Here is a 23,764-nt window from a genome sequence, read left to right on the forward strand (position 1 = left end):
AGGAAAATGAGCTGATTCCGGGAACCCAAGAGGCAAGCGAATTTTGGGAATGATGAGGGCAACAAATGTATAGATGTGCTCTACACAATTGATCTACGTATTGTGATGAATTTTATGAGCCCCAATAAATTGATTAAAAAATAATAATAATCATCTATCTCAAAATCTTATAGGATAATTGACAGATTATCCTGATATTATGACAATAATTTTGTCTTTTGCATTTAATTAACAAACATTGAAAATGTTTTAATGTTTATACCATCATTTTAGAAATTTATTTTCATAGAAAATACATAATATTAACATATTCTTTTTTTTATAGATCAGGAAAGGAAGTCAAAAAAGTTAGCATCTACTATAAAGATAACTAATGAAGAAACACATTATATTTCACCAATGCAAAATTTCCAATTCGTCTTCTCTAACAAATATGAAGGAGATAATCTAAATGTAGGAGGGGCCAATAACAGTGACTCATCACACTTTACTGGCAAGCTGACATATGGTTCTTCACAGAAATACAAAAATTGCAGTGGAACTGAAATAACGCTTGAGAAAAATGTCCCTGATGACACAATAGTAACGAATTTTTCAGAGGATAAAGGAGAGAGCATAGCAGCATTCCAAAAAAGGTAATTGATTCCAATTAAATTTTCCCCACTAATTTAAACCTATCTTAGAATATAATAATAAGTTATAATTTAGTGGGAAAAGACAAATAGTAAATACTTTATAGTATGAGAATTGTTTTGATGAAGGTTAGGACAGGTTTTCAAACTTCTTGTTATGAGGACCCTTTTACATTTAAAAATTATCAATGATTTCCAAAGATATTTTATTTTATAGAAATTATATCTATTATTAATTAGTCTTATTAGAAAATAAAAGTCACAAGTTAAAATCATAATGAAATAACTTAATAAATTCATTACATTAAGATAAGTAATATATATGTTATCATATTTTGTAAAACAAAAGGAAACAATGACATTTTATATTTTGTAAATTTTTTATGTCTACACTAATAGAAGATAGCTTCATCTTATATCTGCTTTTGCATTCTGGTTGTGATATAAAATGGCATGTGGCCTATGAGAAACTCCACATATACTTGCCAGACAATAAACGAGAAAAAGGCAAATAAATATTGCCTTAGTATTTTGAAGGATAATCTGAGGGACTCTTTTGGGAGAGAAAAAATATGAGAGACCAGCCAAAAAAAAAAAAAACCACTCAAAAAACACAAGCAATCATAAGGACCAAGTACATGGTATTTTCAGGAAATAAAATCAGTAATGGAATCCTGAAAACAACACAATATCCAGATCATAAAAAATAGATATGTAGCAAACCTAATGATGTTTGTGGAGACTCATCAACAGAAATTAGGGAGGAGCATATCAAGAATCAGTATCTTAAGGTTATAGATTATCTATTGTTCATATGTTAAATGTTATCACAATTGAAAGTCACATAATATATATTGAAAGTCATGTAATGACTGAGAAAAACTACACAGAAGAAAAGAAGGGAAAAAGCAAAAAGGTGCATAATAAGAAAAAAGCCAAATACAGACAAACAAAAAACAGACGAAAGAACAATAGAAAACCTCAAAGAAGAATCAAAAGACTCAAAAATAAGTAGCAAAATGAATGAGGCAGACACTTCACTTTTGTAAATGATCTCAAATTCCCCCAGGTGAAAGGCAGAGCATGGCAGAATAAAAGAACATGATCTTTACAGTCTATAAGAAATAAACCTTAGACATAAGGACAAATAGATTGAAAAGAAAATTATGGAAGAAGATAATCCATACAACCAGTTTAAAAACTGGATTTGAACTGCTGATCATACAGCTTTCAGCCCAGCGCCTAACCACTACACTACCAGAGCTCCAAACTTATTATTTTTGGTGATGGGAAAAGCGAGGGTAGTGAGCACAGCATGACCAAAACAAATGATACCACTGGGAAAGGATTATGAGAAAAAGATGCCTGTCCAAATAATTTGACATATAGGAGGGCAACAAATCCAACAAAGGGCAAAAAAACTAGTCTAGAATTATATAAGCATAATTATGAGAGATGTTTTATGTATGTGGGTAGGTAAAGGTGTACATATGCATGAGAACAGGTAAATGTATGCACATGTGAGTATAAATACAGATATGTGTAAGCGGACTCACATTCATTGAAGACATAAATGCATATACTTTTCAGATATGAGTAAACATTTTCTGATCTCCTTTATCTGGGTTTGCAGTCTTAGGGACCATAGCTGCATGAGACAGCTTTGCCAAATGGTATAATAATAACTCACAAAGTTCATGTTTTGCATCCTAGTGAAGTAATTACTGGCTAGGGTCTTAAAAGCTTACAAGTGGCCATCTACTTGTCAGAAGCAAGAGTAAGAAGATAACTGAATTCATAGGGAAAAAAAAGAGTAGATTGGACAGTATCGTACACAAGCCGCAACTTCAGCTTTCCTGAGACCTGAAGAACTAGCTACATACATGTTGCCTAGCTACCATCACTGGCTGCTATATCTTAGGGCACAGTAGATGCTCCTGGGTAAAAAATTAAGAAGTGTTTCCCAAAGTGGGTTAGACAGCCCCCTGGGGTGTTGGAACAATGCAGGGAAGCTGCAAAAGAAGAGACTTATACTTTATCCTAGATTATGAGCTATAGTACAAAAAATTGTAATTGCTAAGGGGATGCTGAATAGGTGTTTTTTTTCTCCGAAAAGGGTTGGTGGTCTAAATAAGTTTGGGAACCTATGATGTAGAACAAAACTCAAATTTGAACAAATGTCCAGACAACCTGGGACATTTAAGAGTAGAAGAATTCTTGAAACTATCACCCTAAGATGCTCTTTAAACCTTGAACCAGAATCACCCCCCGAGTTTACCTTCTAACAGAGAAGCAGAATGACACATAAATTATAGGAACTTACCAATCACTCATCCATTAGTTTGTTGTACTATGGTGGCTTGCAAGTTGCTGTGATGCTGAGTAGGGTCACTCATAGTGGACAAGTTTCAGCAGCGAGTCCTGACTAAGATTTAGAAAAAGGTATAGGCAGTCCACTTCAGTGGGATTTGCCACTGAAAACTTTATGAGTAGTCACAGAACAATGTCTGATACAGGGCAAAAGATGAGCCACCCCCTGCCCCCCAGGTTGGAAAGCACTCAAAATATGACTGAGGAAGAGTTGCCTCATAGTAGAGTTGATCTTAATGATGTGTATGGAGCAAAGTTTTTGGAATTTTTACCTACTAATGAGACATGACTCAAATTAGCAGAAACAACTGAAAACATCCATTAATAATCAAACTGGAATTTACAAAGTAAGAATCTAGGAAAATCGAAAGGCATCAGAAATGAAATGTCTTGGCCATTTGAATTGGACAACCAAATGGCTGACTATTCTAGGAATAACATGTTCAAGAAGAAGGGTGTCCTATTCATTGTCAAAATGCATTGCAAATCTATCTTGAAGTGTAATTCTATTTGTGATAGGATAATATTACAAGGGAAACCAGTTTATAATTTTGTTCAAATTTACCCATCAACAACTGAAGCCCCTGAGGAATAAATTGGAGGATTTAACCAACTTCCATCTAATTTTTTTTTTAATGTTTGAATTAGGTGTCTAAAATTTTTTTCATTGTTCCCGTAAAACAAGGTTTTTTTTTAAACATAAGTTTTATATGCAAGAATTCTTTCATATTTTGTTTCAAATTCTATATTGCATTCCCTTCAGTCTACCATCACTCATTCCACCTCCTACCTGTGTTTCCTGTTTCCATTTCTCCTTTTTCCTTAGCCCGATGAAATTTATTCTTGGCTAAATTCTTCCCTTTTGATCTTGAGTTGTTGATTATTCTAAAATAGGAGTATGTTCAGTTCCAGATCTGACAGATGACTTAGGGCCGTAGTCTTGCGTCCTACTAATCTCTTTCTTCTTCTTCCTTTTTAAAAAAAAGAGAACATTAAGTCTTGAAGGGGGCAAGAACAGTATAATTACAGACTTATCACTCAGATATAGTGAATTTTACATTCAATAATTCATACACATTTGTTTCAACTCATCCAATGAAGTTCCCTCAACATATCCCAACCTTATCTCCCTCTTTTATTCTTCCTTCATCCTAACCCTCTGAACTTTGTCCTTGAGTTAATGCTTCCCTTTTGATCTTAAGTGGTTGATTATTGTAAAACAGTTTCAGTTCTAGCCCTGATGGATGACTAAGAGCTATATTCTTGGGGTCCTAACAGTCTCTATCTGACCAATCAGCCTGATATTTCTTGTGATTTTGAGTTCTGTTCTACATCTTTATCCCACCCTATCCAGGGCCATCTAATAATGATTTCTCCCAAAGAAGTTGGTGCTTTTGGTTTTCATCATTACATTTTTATTCTGAATTGAGAGAGACCAATAGTTTCATCCTGGATGTCTGCTCATGAGCTTTTAAGTTCCCAGTTGCTGCTCATCAAAATAGATATAGAACAATGTTATTGTGAACTATATTAGATCCATTGGCCTTGATGTCCCCCGGAGACTATGGTCTTCATCCCCTAGGCCCAGCATTCAGTCTAAAATGTATCACACATGCAATCAAGATGCTTTGGTGATTATTGGTGACTGGAGTGCAAAAGTTGGAAACAAGTTGGGAAATATGGCATTGGTGATAGAAACAAAGCTGGTGACAGAATTTTGCAAAACCAATGACTTCATTGCATATTCCTTTTTTCAACAATATAGACAGTGGCTATATAACCTGCCCCCCTCCAAAAAAAAAACAAAAAACAGTGACTGTGCACATAGACTTCACTAGGGAGGAAACACAAGAGTCAAATTGACTATCTGTGGAATGGAGAAACTTAATATCATGAACCACAGAATGTCAAGTAGTGACCATGGATTGGATTATCAATTGCTAGTATGAAAGTTCTGATTGAAGATGAAGAAAATTAAAATAAGTCCATGAGATCTAAAATATAACTTTGAGTATATCCCACTTGGATTTAGGGACCATCTCAAGAATAGATTTGACATATTAAACACTAATGAGAACATCTATGGGATGACATCAAGAATATAATACACAAAACAAAAGGCCATTAAAAGCAAAAGAAAGTGAATTCTATAAGGGACTCTGAAACTTGCTCTTGAATGTAAAGTAGCTAAAGCAAATGGAAGAAATTATGAAGTAAAATAGTTGAACAGAAATTTGCAAAGGGCAGTTGAGAAGACATAGTAAAGTGTAATTAATGAAATGGGCAAAAATCTGAATTAGAAAATTATAGGGAAGACACACTCATCATTCTTACGCTGAAAGAACTGAAGAAAAAATTCAAGCCTCTGGTTGAAATATTGAAGGATTTTGTGGGGAAATTATTGAAACTTGAAGAATTTTTTTTAAAGTTGGAAGGAATACACAGAATCACTGTACCAAAAAGAATTGCTTGACATGCAACCATTTCAAGAGGTAACATTGATCCAAACTACACATAAGGAATTATAAAATAAGGAATTATAGAAACTAGCCTGTAGGAATTAAAATGTTTTTAGAAAACTGATACAGCACTGGAAGTACTCTATGCCAAGAAATTTGGAAGAGATCCATATTTATGCCCATTCCAAAGAAAGGTGACTCAACATAAGGCAGACTTATCTAATGATATCATTACTATCAGATGCAAGTAAAATTTTGCTAGTCACACAGACCAGCCCTAATTCAACAAGAGGGAGTGGAGACTGGCTACCACAAATATATTTATTTTAATGTTAGGCAAGTAAAAAGGCTGGGCCATCTGAGAAACTGGCTATCACAAATGTAATTATCTGAATTTTAGGCAAATTCATAGGCATAATTCACCAATAAGTTTACACGGTCATGTTTTAGGAAGATTATTAGCTTTTCTAAGAGTCTTTTGGCATAGTGGTTTCTTGTTGGGCTGCTAAATGCAAGGTCAAAACAGTTCAAAACTACCAGCTGCACATAGGGAGAAAGATGAGACTATCTACTCCCATAAAGAGTTACAGTCTTGAGAACCCGCATGGGCAGTTCTATCCTGTCCTATAGGGTCGCTATGAGTTGGAACCGACTATATGGCAGTGAATTGAATATTAGCTTCTTTTGACTCAATCAACCATAATCTATGGATATGTTTAAGGGAGCCCATTTTATGTTAGCTTGACATTCTGAGCACGATTTCAAATGAAAAACATGCTTTTTTTTTGCAGCTTATTTAAAACAACTGATAACACACATGGGAATGCAAATTCAGATTCTCACATTAACTCAGTGAACACTGTGCAAACGGAAGTGAACAAAGGAAAATCTTGGAACTGTAGCAACAGTAAGCAGAAACATCAGTATTCCGACTTCAACCTGTTCAAAGCAAGTGATGCTTTTGCTGCGTCTGAAATCAGAGAAGGCGTATTCAAAGTACCATCTTTTCAAGCTGCATCTCGGTCTCATAATATTCAAGGTAAATTTTGATTAAGGTCATCCATGCAATCATTTTCCTCTCAGTTGGTTTTATAAAGTAAAAGTTACTCTATGTTATAAGAAAGAATATAAAAATAATAGTAAAATTGTGTAGGTTATCTCTTTAGTAGCACATTTTCCTGCATTTTTCTTAAGTTGCATAATTTTAAAAATTGTTTTATCAATAAAAAGTTATGTAGTTTCCATTGAAACAATTTTTGTGGAAAAGATCTTTTTAATACATATGGTTGTTTTTTTTTAGGGGTGACTGAAAAAGATTTTGGTTCCTTGAAGCCTGTCACAGAAATCCGTATCCTTTAAATTATTTCATTATAGTTATTTTACACTTATAAAATAATAATCTTTTAACATTTTATTTTATTGTGAGCTTATTTTGGCTGACAAAGAAAGAAGTAAAAAAATGAATATTTTAGATTTTTAAGAGAATCCATGTAATAGTCAGTGCTGCTGATGTAGGATAGGGCCAGTTAGTATAAAATGAGAAATTAGTTGGTATTATTGGCTGAACTCTGAGTATATTTACTTACTTTGGGTAAAGACAGCAGTATTGGGTTGAACATAGGAAGGAAAAATAGATGACTGTGGGCCAGAGATTATGAAATGAGGATACTGCTATATATCTCATATTTTTGAAAAACCCTAAATTGGAGTTTACACATAAAATTTGATTTGCATATCTGTGAATTACGCTGTAAATATTTTGAGTATGTATCTGTGATACCATGGGTTAGATGTTGGGCTGTTAACTGCAAGATCAGCAGTTTAAACCCACCAGCTACTTGGCGGAAGAAAGATGAGATTGTATGCGCCTATAAAGCTTTATAGTTTTGGAAACCATATATATGGTTGTTATGAGTTGGAATTGACTTGATGGCAGTGAGTTTAGTTTGGTTATCTGTTTTGGAGGTAACCTCCTTGACTTTTTTAAAACCCTGGATTTGTCTTTAAAAATGTAGTAATTGCTTTTTTTAAGAAAACACTATATAGATTATAATCTATATAATTCCTTACTGCTAACTTATTTATGTTCCAACTCTTAGTTAAATCACTAAAGATAGACAAGGAATTAAACACAGGGTTAAAACACTAGGCTGAATGGAAGCATTAAAAGTTGACTATGAAAAAAAAAGTTGACTATGTCTGAAGTTACTACCATATATACTCGAGTATAAACTGGACCAAATATCAGTTGGAACACCTAATTTTACCACAAAAACTGCATTAGAAATGTGCTGAAAAACTCGGCTTACATATGGTATGTTACCATGTACAACTCTGCTATTGCTCCACTCCCATTCTAACTCAATTTAGTTGTATGCAATGGAGCCAATTTTCACAAGTAGTCAGGCCATCATTTTCTTACCATACTTTGGAAGTATTTTAGATAGCCCTCAGAATACCCCAAACTAGTGTGTTAGTCTGGGTAGACTAAAGAAACAAATCCAGAGAGACTCATTTATGTGTATTAGAAAGAGCTTTATATATAAGAGCAGTTTAATATTGAGAAAACATCCCAGTCCAGTTCAGATCAAATCCATAAGTCCTATATTATCCCATATGTCCAATACTAATCTATAAAGTTCTCTTCAGACTCATGAAACACATGCAATGATGCCGAATGCAGGAAGATCACAGGCCAGTGGATGAAAGGTCTTGTGGATCCAGTGGTGGTGTATACATTTCAGCTCTGGCAAGGGTCTCCACGTGGGTCCTCTGGCTCCAGAGCTCTAGTGTAGCTCAATGTATCTTGGCAACAGGAATGTGTCACAGGGAGGGAGCCTCCAGCGAGCTATTTATCTCCTTAGCAGCTCCCAATGAGGTCATCAAGCTGCGACCTGATTGACAGGCTAACCTCCACCCCTTCACTCTTAAGTCTCAAACTGACAACAGATTATGTAACTACCACAGCTAGAGTCACCATTTACTTGATTTCTCTTGATAAACTGTCCAGTATCTAGAATTTGATTTCTATTTTTCTGACTAGAACATAAAATTTGTGAATTCTAGAGCCTTCCTCAACTTTAAATAACCAATGTCATATTCCTTGAGCACAGTTTTGATGATATAATTTAACCTGCTCAAAAAATACTACATGATTTTTCCTTATTGCTTTAAGAATTTATTGAAAACAAAAACAAAACACCCTTGATTTTTGATCTTATTAATTGATCTTATTCATTTACTTGCTCCACAGTATTTCCTACTGTGTATTTACTTACTCCTACAGTATTTCCTACTATACTACATATCTTTCCTTTCAGCCAAACTGTGTATTTGCTTACTCCTACAGTATTTCCTACTATACTACATATCTTTCCTTTCAGCAAAACTGGAATGCTGTTCTACTCCAAACATACTACTTACATGTTTCACTCCCCCCTGGCTCATGTCTAGTCTTTCCCAAGAAAAACTTTTCTTGCCATATCTACCTTTCAATGTATCTGTAGATAGGAAGATAGTAAGACGTGGTGTGTGTTCTAAAGGTGTTCACGGGTCACAGGGAAAGAATAACAAAGCACAGGGTATTAAATAAAGAGTTTACCTCCAAAACATCAATTGTTTTGTCCCTTATTGGAAGCCTTTCTATGTGGCAGACTACTTTTTAAAGATTTCTATTTTTAATTCAACAATGCTTCTATTGTTTAAGTCTATGTGTTAGTCAAGACTATTAAGAGTATTCTGTACACTTGTGTCCAGTGATTTATTGTCCATAAAATTCATCTGTTGCCCAAATCCCAAAACTGCCGTATTATATTGTTTCTAAGTATATTTCAGGTAGAAGAAGGAATATCATTTATGATAATTTGAAAGTTTGTACACTACTTGGATAATTTGAGAGCTTGTGTACTACTTGGACACAAACTTACTTTCTGTTCTATTTCTTTCTCAGTATTTTACTAAATTTGAATCCTTGGGAAAACAGAAGTTTTGCCAAATTGATCTTGCTACAATACTGTCATTTTTAGTTCTGTAGACATTTACCACCATTATTACATATAATGTAATATATGTAATACTTCCAGCTGTAATGACATTACTGGGAGTTCGTTGAACAAAAGGAAAAAATTGTCATCAAGTGTTAATAGTAATAATAAGTGATGTTAGCAGTCAAGTTTTCTCATGAGCTAGGAAGACTGATGATTCTACAACTACTCTGAATCAAAGGTTTGTTTTCATCGAGATAAATTGATGTGGAACTACCTAATGAGAGACAGCCCAGCATGAGGACCACTTGTGAGCTTGTTTCAAATATTTTATAACTAGAAATATATTTTGAGGAAAAATGAAATTTATTTAAAAGATAATTAATAAATATTAAATTAAATTTTTGTTTTGGCACAAATATTTTGATATCCTTCACAACTGAAACTAAAATGAGTATTTGCAAATCTTTATAATCTATGGAATAGACTATCAATTGCTGATATGTAAGTTTGGGTTAAAGCTGAAAAAAACGAAAACAAATCCATAAGAGTCAAAATAGAAACTTGAGTCTATCCCACCTTAATTTCAAGAACATCTCAAGAACAGATTTGACACATTAACACTAATGACAGAGATCTAATGAGCTGTGGCAAGACATCAAGGCCATTATTCATGAAGAAAGCAAAAGGTCATTAAAAGGGCAGGAAATAAATAAAAAGGCAGGAAAGAAAAAAAAAGATCAGAGTAGGTATCAGAAGAGACTTGCTCTTAATCATAGAATAGTTAAAGCAAATGGAAGAAAGGATGAAGTCAAGGAGCTGAATAGAAAATTTCAGAGGGCAGCTCAAGAAGTCAACGCCAAATATAATGAAATGTCCAAGGACCTAGAATTAGAAATCCAAAAAGGAAGAACACTCAGCATATCTAAAACAGAAAGAACCCAAGAAAACATTCACGCCTCAAGTTGCAATCTTGAAAGATTCAACAGGCAAAATATTGAATGATGCAGGAAGCATTAAAAGAAGATGGAAATAATACAGAATCACTGTACCAAAAATAACTAGTTGTCATTCAACCATATCAAGAGGTCATATCTGAGCAAGAATCAATGGTACTGAAGGAAGAAGTTAAACGTGCACTGAATGCATTAGTCAAAAACAATCTGGGCTCCAGGAATTGAAAAGTTTCAGCAAGCTGAAGAAGCACTGGAAGCACTCACTCATCTATGCCAGGAAATTTGGAAGACAGCCACTTAGCCAACTGACTGGAAGGGATTCATACTTGTGACCATTCCAAAGAAAGGTGTCTCAGCAGAATGCTCAAACTATAGAACAATATTGTTGATATTCCATGCAAGTAAATTTTGCTTAAGGTCATCCAACAATGATTGCATCAGTATATTAACAAAGAACTGCCAGAACTTCAGGCTGGATTCAGAGGAGGATATAGAACAAAGGATGTTATATGGATCTTGGCTGAAAGAAGAGAATACCAGAAAGATCCTACTTGTGTTTTATTGACTATACCAAGACCTTTGACTGTGTGAATCAAAGCAAACTACCTTGAGAAGATGGGAATCCCAGAACACTACATTGTGTTCATGGGGGACTTGTACATGGATCAAAAGGCAATGGTGTGAACAAAACAAGGGGATACTTGCATGGTTTAAAATCAGTAAAGGTGTGTGTCAGCGTTGTATACTCTCACCATATTTATTCAGTCTGTATGCTGATCAAATCATCAGAGAAGCTGGCTTATTGTATGTCAAACACATCTATATATTTGTTGCCATCATCATTATTGGATTGTGACAAGAGTTGTATGAGCCCCCAATAAAATGATTCATTAAAATTTTTTAAAAGACTGTAGAATCAAGATTTGAGGAAAGCTTAATGACCTGTGATATGCAGATGAAACAACCTATCATGCAGAAAGTGTGGAGGACTTGATGCATTTGCTGATGAAGATCAAAGATTGCATCCATCCTTCAGTATGGATTACAACCCTAGTTTTCACAACTGGACCAGTAGGTAGCATCATAATGAACAGAAAACATATTGAAGTTGTCAAGGATTTTGTCTTGCTTGCATCCATAATTAATGCTTGTTCCGTGTCCTCTTCAGAATCTGGCCAGAATCTGTCCGTTTCCTCTCAGTGTACTGCTTCAAGTATTGTTAGATGATCTTCAGAAAAAAATTTTACTTCCATGTGATATCAATGATATTGTTCTTTAATTGGAGCATTCCTTTGGGTCACCCTCCTTTGTTTCATTTTTAAAACAGTATATTGGGACATAATCCAAATATCATACCATTCAGTAGTTCAATCATATTAAGAAGAGTTGTAGTGTGGAGTGGAGACCCAAAGCCCATTTGTAGCCCACTGGACATCCCCTTACAGAAGGGCCTCAGGGAGGAGACAAACCAGTCAGGGTGCGATGTAGCAACGATGAAACATACAACTTTTCTCTAGTTCCTAAATGCTTCCTCCTCCCCCACTATCATGATCCCAATTCTACCTTACAAATCTGGCTAGACCAGAGGATGTACACTGGTACAGATAGGAACTGGAAACACAGGGAATCCAGGGCGGATGATCCCTTCAGGACCAGTGGTGTGAGTGGTGATACCTGGAGGGTTGAGGGAGGGTCAATGTCCATCTGCTGCCTTAATACTAAACCTATAATAAATGCACGTAGATCTGTTTCCCCACACTCTTATATAAATATATTTACATATGTACATTCCAGTCTTAAAATCTCTATACATACCCTTTGTCCCCTCGTTCTTTCCTCTATTTCCCTTTACTTTCCTCTTGTCCCACTATCATGGTCAGCCTTCGTTTGGGTTTCAGTGATTTCTCTCGGTTATAATCCCCTTGCTGAATCCCTGCTAGGCCTCTCACACCCTCCTTGCCAGTTTTTGGATCATTTGTTGCTCCGCTGTCCCTGGGTTGGTCAGCACCACCTTCTTATCCCCGTCTCCCCTGATCCCGTGTCCCCCAGAACCGTTGGTCCTGTTGCTTTCTCCTCCAGACTATTCATCCAGTCTATCTTATCTAGATAGATCTGTAGAGATACTGATATGCATAAAAAACCAAGCCATAGCAAGATAGGCAATCAGTGAGAGCACAGCAATGGCAACAAAAAAGGAAACCAATTACCCATAGAAGAATAAGTTAATTAAACGAAAGAAAAGAAAAATTTTAAACAGAAAGAAAAACCTGTAAATAGATCAAGGTCTGATTTTTTATCTCTAGGCATGTCCTGCAGTCAGGACTGATGGGGTACCATGCCCTGGCCCCCAAGTCTGTCCTTTGTACTCCCTCGGGCTCCCTTCTCTGCTCCCACCGTTGCATTGCTGGATGCTTTTTGTATCACAGCCTTTTATAGAGAAGATTTTAAAAGTTTGCAAAACCCACTGTCATCACCTTGATTCAGACTCATAGTGGCCCTGTGTAGGGTTTCTAAGATTGCAGATCTTTACAGATGCAGATAGCTTCATCTTTCTCCCACCAAGCCTCATTGTTCTCCCCCCAAGTGACTGTTGGTTTGAACTACCAATGTATGGTAAGCAACCCAGCACCTAACCCACAACATCACCAGGGATCGCTTAGCATGTAGAGTCTTAATTAGTGCATTGCCTTTCCTAGCACTCTAGCATTTCCTATCACTCTAGCATAAGGTGACCAGATGTCCCGCTTTTGGTGGGACAGTCCCGATTTTGAACAAATTTTCTCGTGTCTTGCGGCATTTTTTAAAAGTCCCAAATTTTGGAAAGAATGCACGACAAGCTAGGGTATATGGTTTTCGGCTACCATGTGGCTATTTCACTAGGATATGAGTTTTATCAATGGTGCCCTGCTTTACCAATGTTAAAATCTGGTTACCTTACAGTCTAGCAGTCTATGAGTTCTTGTATGTCTCTATATGAATATGAGTATAACTGCTTAAATAATGGTGTATATGTCTTCTCAGACATATAAGTTATCTAATCTCTCCAAATGGGTTATAGCAGCATCAATTAAAGGAACTTATGTTCTTCTCTATTTTAGCTGCCTATACCTTTCTATTTCTAGAAATATATTCAGCATATGTGGTTTAATAAATGTAGTTGACAAATTTTGACTCAGACTATGAGATATTATGTAAATATGAATATCTACAAAATTAGCAATAGAGTTTACTCCTTACAAGGAGACAGTTTAAGGAGACAGTTTATTCTTCATATTTAATGATGATTTTTAACTCTCAGATAGGGGAATGATGATTTAAGTAATTCTTGTTAAGCTAATATATTGATTACTGATAATCCCAGTTAAATCCACACTTAACCAAATTATCAAAAGACATAGGTAGTTTACCAGAAACATACATCAGCTAATAAAGCAGTTAAGTGAAATCTAAAACATTAAAGAAGAGATAAAAAAGTGAGTAGTTTATTCAAGATGAATAAGAAAAAGTACTTCTCTGGAAAAAAAATAATTAGAAGTTCAGTTCTGATATATGAGTACATGCCTATATATACTTGCATTTCTTTCGTCAGATCAAACTCTTGGGTTTACCTTTGTGTTACCTTTATTTTCCCTTAAGGGCTTGCCAAGTTTGCAAAATATGGAATATGACTGGGGACTAGAATAATTTCTGTTCATTTCCTTCCTAAATTGCCAAAATGGCAAATGTTAAAGCCACATCACTAAATATTATCAAAGTTCCTATTAAGTCAACTGAATTTTTAAGTGAAAAGTAACTGATTTAAAAAATTCTTAAATACTTGGCTCCTTAATGTTATCCTAAGCGGCAAAGTTTAGAAGTATTTTCAGAGAATTCCCATATTTCAACTACATACAGTCCAAGGCCTTAGATGATGTAAGTATTTTATTATCATTGTTTACTTATCTGCCTCTTCTCAGTAATTATGCCTTAAGGTTAGAGCCTAGAATTCATGGTTAGAGCCTAGAATTCAATCATCTTTTTGTCTCCTATGCCACACTTAGTGATTGGTACATTATAGGCACTCAGGTATATTAATGTGATTTCCATAGTTGTACTGGTTTGTAATTATTAGTTATAAAAATTTCTCTGAGAACTAAAGATATACTTTACTGCTGGCATATAGTCAAATATGAATATAATGTGGCAAATTATAATAGTATTATGTAATATTATCTTCGGGTGGTAAGCCTGGAGCAAGATATGATTCTAAGAATTTTGAGGAAATGATTGAGCTATTGTTTAAGGACCTTTCTCAGGCATATTTTTAAACAAATTGAGAACATGTGTAGAAATTCTATGTTTTCTATAATTGATTAAGTTTTATTTTTCAGCTTCTTTACACAGATAGGAATTTTGTGATTTGTGCACCGACTGGTTCTGGGAAAACTGTGATGTTTGAATTGGCTATAACAAGATTGCTGATGGAAGTGCCATTGCCATGGTTGAACATTAAAATTGTTTACAGTAAGGATATATTACTAAGTTAATGATGAATGATAACAAACAGTGAAGCAAAGCTGATAAGTAAACCCAAGGCAATCCAGAGAAATTATTATTTGTTTTTCCTACATTTTTATGAAAACCTGTCACAATTGGTTTTGTCTGTTACATTAACTTCATAACACATTTTCCTAGATTTTAATCATCTTTATGTCTCCCATGCCACACTTAGCGATTATAAATAAAAAATAATATTTGAATTGAAAATTTGATCTTTAATTTCTTATTTTTAAGATGATAAAATAAGCAAAATCAAACATTTTGTAATTCTGGAAATTTCCATTGGAAACATTACTCCTTTTTCTTAATATTTTTTAAGATTTTCTTCACTGAAGTAATATGTGCACATTAAAAAATATATATATCACAAAAGGGCTTATAGTGAAAATCAGTATTTGCCCCCTTATCTCTCTCATTCCTAGTTACACTTCCCAGATGAAAGACTTCTAATTCTCTTTTTAGTTCTTTTGATGATTATTTTTCTAAATAATAAACCAACTCAAAACCAAACTCACTGACATGGAGTCGATTCAGATTCACAGCAATCCTATTAGATGGTGTAGCACGTGTGGGTTTCTGAAACTGTAAGACTTAATGGGAATAGAAAACTTTGTCTTTCTCCTACAGAGAGGTTGGTGGTTTCAAACTGCTGACCTTGCAGTTAGCAACCCAATGTATAACCGCTATGCCACCAGAGCTCCCCCTTCTAAATAATATGCTTATATCATTTTTAAACTAATCAATATTAGGCAATATTGATATTTTTATCCCAATTCTACCAGGCAGGAGTTATAAAAACAATTTAAATTACATTGACAATCTAAATAATTTAATATTTTATATTGCTACAGTGGCACCAATAAAAGCTCTGTGCAGTCAGCGTTTTGATGCCTGGAAAGAAAAATTTGGAGTAATAGGTTTGAATTGTAAAGAACTCACTGGTGATACCGCCATGGATGATCTATTTGAGATTCAGAATGCCCATATTATTATGACAACTCCAGTAGGTGCTATTTAAAATTTATTATTTATTTAGTTTATTCGAAAATACCTATTTCTTTTTGGAGTAGAAAATATTTGCAATGTTAAAAACAGAAAAATAACTAGTATTAGTGTATATAAAGAATACCTACAAGTCAGCAAAAGTGCCTAAGTAGGAAAAATGAGCAAAATATATGATTAGGCAATTTTTAAATTATAGATCATTTGTAAATTGCGTGTGTGTACTGCTCTCTCTTGGTAGAGCTTAAAATAGATCATAAGATTGCGACTGAATATTATTTTATAGTTAAACAATGATGCCCTCACAGTTTTTAAAATACCAGCAAGACTGTCTCCACTGCTGTCAAGATGATTTTGTCTCATAGCTACACTATAGGACTGGTTAGGTTTTCCAAAATTGTAAATCTTTATAGAGAGCAGAGAAGTCTTATTTCTCCTGCTAAGTGGCTGGTGACTTTGAATCATTGACCTTGTTATTAGCTGCCTGATAATTTATTGTACTTCCAAGCTCCTTTTAAGACTGTAAAAATCCCTTAAATAATTTTTATCTTTAAATAGTTCCCAGGATACTTTTAAATTTCAATGAACATATTACCTATAATTTATAGAATATAATGGAAAAAACTTTATAAATATTATTGACATAATTTTTTGCATTTTCTCTCTAGGAAAAATGGGATAGTATGACTAGGAAATGGAGAGACAACTCTTTGGTCCAACTGGTTCGTCTGTTTCTAATTGATGAGGTAGTAAGCACATCATTCATTTTCAGAGTTAAGCACTAAAATATATATATACATCTATATGATAGTTAGAAATAAATGAGACATTTCAGCCAAACTATATCTGTTTTATTTATTTAAATAGAAAATAAGTTTATTTTAGTAAGCAAGAATATTAATATTATTTTACACTTTAATTGATTAAATAGGTTTTTAGTCTTATAGTTAATGGCTGCTCCTTGACTTCCTGTATAGGTACATATTGTAAAAGATGAGAATCGTGGTCCTACTCTTGAAGTTGTAGTAAGCAGAATGAAAACTGTACAGTCTTTTTCTCAGACTTCAGACAGTGAAGTTATTCCAATGAGATTTGTAGCTGTATCTGCAACGATTCCAAATGCTGAAGATGTAAGTTAGAATTTTAATCTCTCAATTTTTTATGACTTATAAAATATTTAGTCATTTGATCTTAAGTGAAAAAATTTCTGTCAATCAATGAATGTAATAGGAAAGTATGTTGTAGAAAATTATGGCTATATTGCATAGGTAAGGTATTATTAAGAACATAAAATTTGCTCAATTCAAGAATACTTTGTTCTACTAATATGGCACTCTGTGATGTTCACCTTCCCTGACACAATTGCTGAAGACAAAAATGGGTACATAAGTAAATGTGGTGAAGAAAGCTGATAGTGCCTGGCTGTCAAAATATATAGCATCTGAGGTCTTAAAAGCTTGAAGATGAACAAGTGGCCATCTAGCTGAGAATCAACAAAGCCCACATGATCATGAGGTATTGATGGGATCAGGTGACAGGCTTGTGTGATCATGAGGTGTCGATGGGATCAGGTGTCAGGTATCAAAGACCCAAAATAAAAAATAAAAATTCCATGTGGAGGTGAATGAGGGGGAGGGCAGAGTGGAGGCCCAAAGCCCATCTGTAGACAATGGGTCACAAGGAAGAGACAAGCCAGTCAGGGTGCAGTATAGCGCCAATGAAACATACAACTTTCCTCTAGTTCTTTAATGCTTCCTTCTCCCTAACTATCATGACCCCAATTCCACTTTACAAATCCTACTAGACCAGAACATGTACACTGGTACAGATAAGAGCTCGCAGCACAGGGAATTCAGAACAGATAAACCCCTCAGAACCAATAATGAGAGCGATACTAGGAGGGTAAGGGAAGGGGAGGGGACAGTAGGGGAAACTAATCACAATGATGGACATATAACCCCCTTCCAGGGCAACGGACAACAAAAAAGTGGGTGAAGGGAGACAGCAGTTGGTGTAAGACATAAAACCCAACCCAATAATTTACACATTATCAAGGTTCATGAGAGAGGGAGGAGTGGGGAGAGGAGCTGATACCAAGGGCTTAAGAAGAAAGGAAATGTTTTGAAAATGATGATGGCTGCATATGTACTAATGTGCTTGACACAATGGATGTAGGTGTGGATTGTGATAAGAGCTGTAAGAGCTCCCAATAAAATGATTTTTTTTTAAATGGCATAAAACTTTACTGATCCGATTTAATAAATCACATTATTTTTTAAAAACAGTTTTATTGGGACATAATCCACATACCATATAATTCAATAGTTCAATTATATCAAGAAGAGTTGTACAATCATTACCACAATCAGTTTTAGAACATTTTCTTCTTTCTTGTACTCTTTGTTATTAGTTCCCATATTCTTGTTGGTAGTCTGTTATTTGTTACATCTAGAGGTCTTAGTTTCATGGGCTTCAGACACCTCATAATAACGAGTAATATATTTTACAATGGTTTTCTTTGCCTGAATGACACAATCAAGAAGAATGGCATTGCATTCATTGTCAAAAAGGACATATCAAGATCTATCTTGAAGTACAATGTTTTCTATTATAGGATTATATCTGTTCACCTTCAAGGAAATCCTATCATACAACCATTATGCGTATTCATACACCAACTACAAAAGCTAATAATGAAGAAACCAAAGAATTCTACCAATGTGTTCAGTCTGAAATTGATCAAACATGCAATTAGGATGCATTGATAATGATTGATTATTGCAATGCAAAAGCTGGAAACAAAGAGGAAGGAACAGTAGTTCAAAAATATGGCTTTGGTGATATAAACAAAGCTGGAGATCACATGATAGAATTTTGCAAAACCAACAACTTGTTCATAACAATATATTTTTTCAACAGTACAATGACTTCTCCAGATGGAATACACAGAAACCAAGCTGACTACATTTGTGGGAAGAGATCATTGAGAAGCTCAATATTAGCAGCTAAAACCTGGCCAGGAATTGATTGTGGAACAGACCATCAAGTGCTCATATGTTAACTTCAGGTTGAAGCTGAAGAAAATTAAATCAGGTCCATGAGAGCCAAAATGCAACCTTAAATCTATCCCACTTGAATTCTGAGAACATCTCAAAACCAGATTATGCTGCATAGAGCACTAGTGACAGAAGACCTGATGAGCTGTGGGAGGACATGCAGAACATCATTCAGAACATCATTCATAAAGAATGCAAATGGGCATTAAAAAGATGGGGGGAAAATGAAAAGATCAAATTGGGTGTCAGAAGAGACTCTGAAACTTGATCTACTCATAGAGTAACTAAGAGAAAAAGAAAACATGATGAAGTCAAAGATCTGAACAGAAAATTTCAAAGGGCTGTTTGAGAAGAAAAAGTTAAATATTATAATGAAATGTGCAAAGATCTAGAGTTAGAAACAGAAAGGAAGAACATGCACTGATTATCTTAAAAAACTCAAGAACATGTAAGCTTCATGTTATGATATTGAAAGATTCTATGGGCAAAATTCAGGAATCATCAAAAGGAGATAAACAAAATACAGAGTCCCTGTACCAAAAAGAATTAGTCAACATACCACCATTTAAGGAGGTGGCATATGAGCAAGAACCAATTGTACTGAAGGAAGAGGTTCAAGCTGCCCTGAAAGCATCAGCATTCTAGAACAAAGTTCTAGGAATTGAAATGTTTAAACACAGTGATGCAACATTGGAAGCATTCACTCATCAATGCCAGGAAATTTGAAAGACACCTAGTTGACCAACTGACCAGAAGAGATCCATATTTGTACTCATTCCAAAGAAAAGTGACCCAACAGTATGCTCAAATTAGAGAACAATATAATTGATATCACATCCAAGTAAAATTTTTGCTGGATATTCTCCAACAATGACTGCAGCAGTACATTGACAGGGAGCTGCCAGTGATTCAGGCTGGGTCCAGAAGAGGACATGGACCAAGGGATATCATTGCTAATGTCAGATAGATCTTCGCTCAAAGCAGAGAATACCAGAAAGATGTTTACTTGTGTATTATGACTATGCTGAGGCCGTTGACTGTGTGGATTATAATAAACTATGGATAGTCTTAAGAAGAATAGAAATTCCAGAACACTTGATTGTGCACATGCTGTGCCTGTCATGGTTCAAGAGGGAGTTGTGCAAACAGAACAAGGGAATACGGCATGGTTTAAAATCAGAAAGGGTTGTATACTCCACCATATTTATTCAGTCTGTATACTGAGTAAATATTCAGAGAAACTGGCTTATATGAAGAAGAATGTGGCATCAGGATTAGAGGAAGGCTTATTAACAACTTTTAATATACAGATGGCAACTTTTCTTGCAGAAAGTGAGGAGTACTTGAAGCACTTGCTGATGAAGATCCAAGACAGCAGCTTTCAGTATGGATTGCAATTCAATGTAAAGAAGGTTAAAATCCTCACAACTAGACCAGTAGATAACATGATAAATGGAGAAAAGATTGAAGTTGTCAAGGATCTTGTCTTGGTTGGATGTGCAATCATTGCTCATGAAAACAGTAGTCAAGAGATCAAAACATGTTGCATAAGATAAATCTGTTGTACAAGACCACTTTAGAGTGCCAAAAAGCAAGGGGATTACTTTGAGGACTAAGGTGCCCCCAAGCCATGGTATTTTCAGTTGCTTCTTACTTATGTTAAATAAAGAAGACTGACAAATAATTGGTCCATTCGAATTATGGTGCTGTCAAAGTACCATGGACTGCTAAAAGGACAAACAACACTGTCTGGGAAGAAGTACACTAGAGCGTTTCTTAGAGGCAAGGATGGCAAGACTTTGTCTTACATATCTTGGACATGTTGTAAAGAGAGACAAGCCTTAGAGAAGGACATCATGATTTGTAAAATAGAGGGGCAGCAAAAAAGAGGATGATCCTCAGGGAGATGGATTGACAGTGGCTGCAACAATGGGCTCAACATAGGAACAATTTGAGGGTGCCACAGAACCAGAAGTGTTTCGTTCTATTGTGCATAGGGTTACTATGGGTCAGAACTCACTTGATGGCTCCTAAGAACAGTAACGCTTTTCATTTTATAGCTTATAACCAGCAATATAAGGTAGCAAGTATAAATAATTACTTGGAGATGATTACCATCAGCATTAAAGACAGATATAAAGATGAAAACATATAAATCCTGCCCTTAAGAGGAACTCATGGTTCTTAAGGGGAACAGATACTTAAAGAAATAATTTTGTATGGTATTATAGTTCCAATAACAAATATATATCCTCATTTTTATCTTCAATTTTTAAGCAAACTTCTTAAAAAGCAGTACTATCTCATTCTTATTTACTCCTCAACCTTTCATGGCTGTTTAACCTGATGCTTCTTAGAAATTCATTTAAAGATCCAATGGGAAATTTTCTCTGTATCATTAATTTGACGAGACTAATCATTTTTAAAATTGTTGAAATGGCAGTTGTTTATATATTCTAATGTAAAGATAGAAAAAATTAAATTTACATGAGCCCGGTGGTGTTATCGCTGTGTATTGGGCTGTTAACTATAACATCAGCAGTTTGAAACCCCAGCCACCCATTGGGAGAAAGACAGGGCTTTCTACTCCTATAAAGAATTACAGTCTCAGAACCCCACAGGGAGCAGTTCTATCCTGTCCTATAGGGTCGCTATGAGTTGGAATCAACTCAATGACCTGAGTTTTGGGGTTTTTTGGAAGCAACAAAACAATAACCCAGTATATATCTTTGCAGGTTTATTCATGAATGATAATGTAATACTCTTTTCTAACCTGCATTTCCCCTACAGATATTATCATGTCATTAAATATTACTTTTTATACTGGCTTTATGATTTTATCATTATTTATGTATCAAATAACTGATGGGAGATTAAGTTTTTTATTTTTTAGTATTGTAAGCAGTACAGAAATTAATATATCTTTAAAAGTATTCATGAATATAGGATTAACTTTTAGGTAAAATAGCTGACTCAAAGGATACATAAAACTATTAAGGATCTATGTATCACCATACATAAAACTTTCAAGGGCATTGTGCCTCTAACCGTCAGCAATCATTTCTCTGTACCCTACCACTGATGGTATAAAAATGAAATTATTATTGTTATTATTCTTTAAAAGTATTTGTCAACTTATTGTTTAAAATGGTATCTTAATTTTAAAGTTTGTATTCCTCTATTTTTCATGAAGAAAATATTTTTAATATATTTTTCAACAACTTTTAGTTTTTATTTTGTAGCTTGTCAACCATATCCCTTACAATTTTTCCCCATTGAGATATTAAACTTTTAAAATTGATTTGTAAGCAATTATTACATATAAATAACCCATAATTTTTAAAACTCACCACCTGTGACAATTACTACTTTGTGATTGGATTTATCACTCTCTTTCTTCATCTCCTCAACTTCTAATTTTCTCCTAAATTAAGATAATCCCTATCCTTTTGTCTTTCTCACACTATAAATTCTTATATGCTCTCTCAATCCATGATATCTATTAAAATATTTTAATATTTTCTCTCTGTACAATGAGAAATTTATGAATCAATCTTCTGCTGTCAAAGGGTCAGTTTAATATCAGGGAATAAAGCTTGATTATCAATCAGGCTACATGCAGATAGATTGCAGAAATTAAGCTAGTGACTCCAACATTGAGTATGAAAAGTGCTTTTAGCCTGTCTCTCAAGTGTTATTATTTTTTGCTTAAACTTACAAACCCTTGCCAACAACTTAAGCCAAACATTATTTTGCTATTGTCCAGCTACTCTTTAGGTTAAAACAACAACAAAAAAGGAGTTATATTTCCAATCAACTCAAAAAAATAAACTTCCACCAAGTCAGTTCTGACTCATAGTGATCCTATAGGTCAGGGTTGAACTACCCTTGTGGGTTTCTGAGATTGTAACTGTTTACGGAGTACAAAGACCCATCTTCCTCCTTTGGGAGCACCTGGTGGCTTCGAACTGCTGACCTCACAGTTAGCTGTCCAACACACAATCACTATGCCTTGTAGCTTTGAAAAATAGCAAATAGCATGATGGTGGGACAAGAGGAAAGTAAAAAGGAAATAGAGGAAAGAACTAGGAGGCAAAGGACATTGATAGAGGCCTAAATACAGGCATGTACTTATATATATAATGAGAGGGGAATAGAACTATGTATTCATATCTTAAGGTTGCACATGGACATTTGGCCTCGACGGAAGTACTCCCTTAACACAAGAACACTTTGTTCTAACAACCCGGCACTATGAGATGCGCACCTTCCCTACACGATTGCAGAAGACAAAATGGGTGCATAAGCAAATGTGGTGAAGAAAGCTGATGGTGCCTGGATATCAAAAGATATAGCATCTGGAGTGTTAGAGGCTTGAAGATAAACTAGTGGCCATCTAGCTCAGCAGCAACAAAGCCCACATGGAAGAAGCACACCAGCTTGTGTGATCATGAGGTGTCGATGGGATCAGGTGTCAGGCATCAAAGACCCAGAATAAAACCATACCCAAGGTGAACGGGGTGGGGGTGGGGGGCCGGAGGCATGGAGTGGAGACCCAATGCCCATCTGTGGACAATTGGACATCCCCTCACAGAGTGGTCACAGGGAAGAGATGAGCCAGTCAGGGTGCAGTATAGCACCAATGAAACACACAACTTTCCTCTAGTTCTTTGGTGCTTCCTTCACCTCACTATCATGACCTCAGTTTTACCTCACAAATAAGATTAGACCAGGAAATCCAGGATAGATAAACCCCTCAGGGCCAAC

General features: G+C 35.1%; 1 protein-coding gene across 2 annotated transcripts in view; it reads left to right on the forward strand.

Moving 5' to 3' along the window:
- The window catches only part of HFM1 (helicase for meiosis 1), a 136,376-nt gene that overhangs the window by 12,712 nt on the left and 99,900 nt on the right, over positions 1 to 23,764 (forward strand). For both annotated transcript variants that reach the window (XM_045291920.1, XM_045291921.1), the window contains exons 4-11: positions 326 to 635; positions 6,253 to 6,500; positions 6,762 to 6,809; positions 14,242 to 14,312; positions 14,771 to 14,903; positions 15,791 to 15,942; positions 16,610 to 16,687; positions 16,919 to 17,071. In XM_045291920.1, the coding sequence (XP_045147855.1) occupies positions 326 to 635; positions 6,253 to 6,500; positions 6,762 to 6,809; positions 14,242 to 14,312; positions 14,771 to 14,903; positions 15,791 to 15,942; positions 16,610 to 16,687; positions 16,919 to 17,071 (1,193 nt within the window). The remainder of the gene's footprint in view (positions 1 to 325; positions 636 to 6,252; positions 6,501 to 6,761; positions 6,810 to 14,241; positions 14,313 to 14,770; positions 14,904 to 15,790; positions 15,943 to 16,609; positions 16,688 to 16,918; positions 17,072 to 23,764) is intronic.

The sequence above is a fragment of the Echinops telfairi genome, unplaced genomic scaffold, assembly GCF_000313985.2.
Source record: "Echinops telfairi isolate 266 unplaced genomic scaffold, ASM31398v2 ScPeMD7_443;HRSCAF=831, whole genome shotgun sequence".
NCBI lineage: Eukaryota > Metazoa > Chordata > Mammalia > Afrosoricida > Tenrecidae > Echinops > Echinops telfairi.